This window comes from Malurus melanocephalus, unplaced genomic scaffold (assembly GCF_030028575.1).
Source record: "Malurus melanocephalus ecotype Western Australia unplaced genomic scaffold, MMel_1.1 scaffold_107, whole genome shotgun sequence".
NCBI lineage: Eukaryota > Metazoa > Chordata > Aves > Passeriformes > Maluridae > Malurus > Malurus melanocephalus.
The window spans coordinates 2,160,827-2,162,190 of record NW_026623339.1 but is presented as its reverse complement, the minus strand read 5'-3'; the positions used below and the strand labels follow the sequence as shown (position 1 = coordinate 2,162,190).

Here is a 1,364-nt window from a genome sequence, read left to right as displayed (position 1 = left end):
CTGCAGGGTCCCCGTTCCTATACCCCCCCACCATATCCCATCCCCACATCCCAATCCCGTTCCCGATCCCATTCCCGGTGCCACCCCAATCCCGCACCTGCAGCTGCAGTGTCCCTGTCACTGTGGAGCTGTTAATACATCCCATCCCTTTACCCCACTCCACCCCTTTATCCCGCCCCCCTATCCCACCCCTCTCTCCCATTCCCGATCCCGTTCCCGATCCCTTTCCCGGTGCCGTTCCCGGTGCCATTCCCGTTCCCATTCCCTTTTCCGATCCCATTCCCGATCCCGTTCCCGTTCCCGGTGCCACCCCGGTCCCTCACCTGCAGCCGCAGTGTCCCTGTCACTGTGGGGCTGTTGACACATCCCACCCCTTTATTCTGCCCCCCTATCCCACCCCTCTCTCCCATTCCCGATCCCGTTCCCAATCCCATTCCCGGTCCCGTTCCTGATCCCATTCCCGATCCCGATCCCGTTCCCGATCCCGATCCCGTTCCCGTTCCCGGTGCCACCCCGGTCCCTCACCTGCAGCCGCAGTGTCCCTGTCGCCGCGGGGGTGTCCATGCAGCTCGGCCTGGCCGCCAGGCGGCAGCACATGCGGCCATACAGGGGCACCCAGCAGGGGCTCTGCTCTGGGGGGGGACACGGGGGACAATGGAGAGACCCCCGCACTGACCCCAAACCCACCCGGGAGGGGCTCTGCTCTCGGGAGGGACCCCCGACTGACCCCAAACCCACCCGGGAGGGGCTCTGCTCTGGGGGGAATATGGGAGAGACCCCCGACTGACCCCAAACCCACTCAGGAGGGGCTCTGCTCTGGGTAGGGGACACATGAGTGTCTTGGGGGTGGACAGCAACCCCCAAACCACAGTAGGAGCCCAGACCCACCTCTTCCTCTTGCCAGGACTCCCAGACCCCACCCACACCCTTTAAGGACCCCAAGATCTCTCTTTCCATCTGTCCCAGCCCCATTGCTGCGTTATGGGGTACCATGGGGTGCTGTGGGGTGGTTTGGAGTGATATGGGGTGCCATGGGGCGATATAGGGTTCCACAGGTTGTTTTGGGGTTCCATGAGGTGTTATGGGGTGCCATGGGGCGTTATAGGGTACTATGGATTATTTTGGGGTGCTGTGGGGTGTTACAGGGGTGCCGTGGGGTGTTTTGGGGTACCACGGGGTGTTTTGGGGTGCTGTGGGGTGTTACAGGGGTACCGCAGGGTATTTTGGGGTGCCACGGGGTGTTTTGGGGTGCCACAGGGTGTTTTGGGGTGCCACGGGGCCCCACTGACCGTCGGCGGCGATGACGAGGTCGTGGGTGCGGAACCCATCGTGCACCTGCGCCAGGGACAGCGCGGCGTGGGCCA

General features: G+C 63.6%; 1 protein-coding gene across 1 annotated transcript in view; it reads right to left on the bottom strand.

Annotated features, from left to right (window-relative positions):
* Positions 1-1,364, bottom strand: part of RTKN (rhotekin) — a 16,624-nt gene that overhangs the window by 5,414 nt on the left and 9,846 nt on the right. Inside the window, exons 6-7 of the mRNA XM_057369367.1 lie at positions 1,290-1,364; positions 526-632 (exon numbers count right to left, since the gene is read on the bottom strand). Coding sequence (XP_057225350.1) covers positions 526-632; positions 1,290-1,364 — 182 coding nt within the window. The remainder of the gene's footprint in view (positions 1-525; positions 633-1,289) is intronic.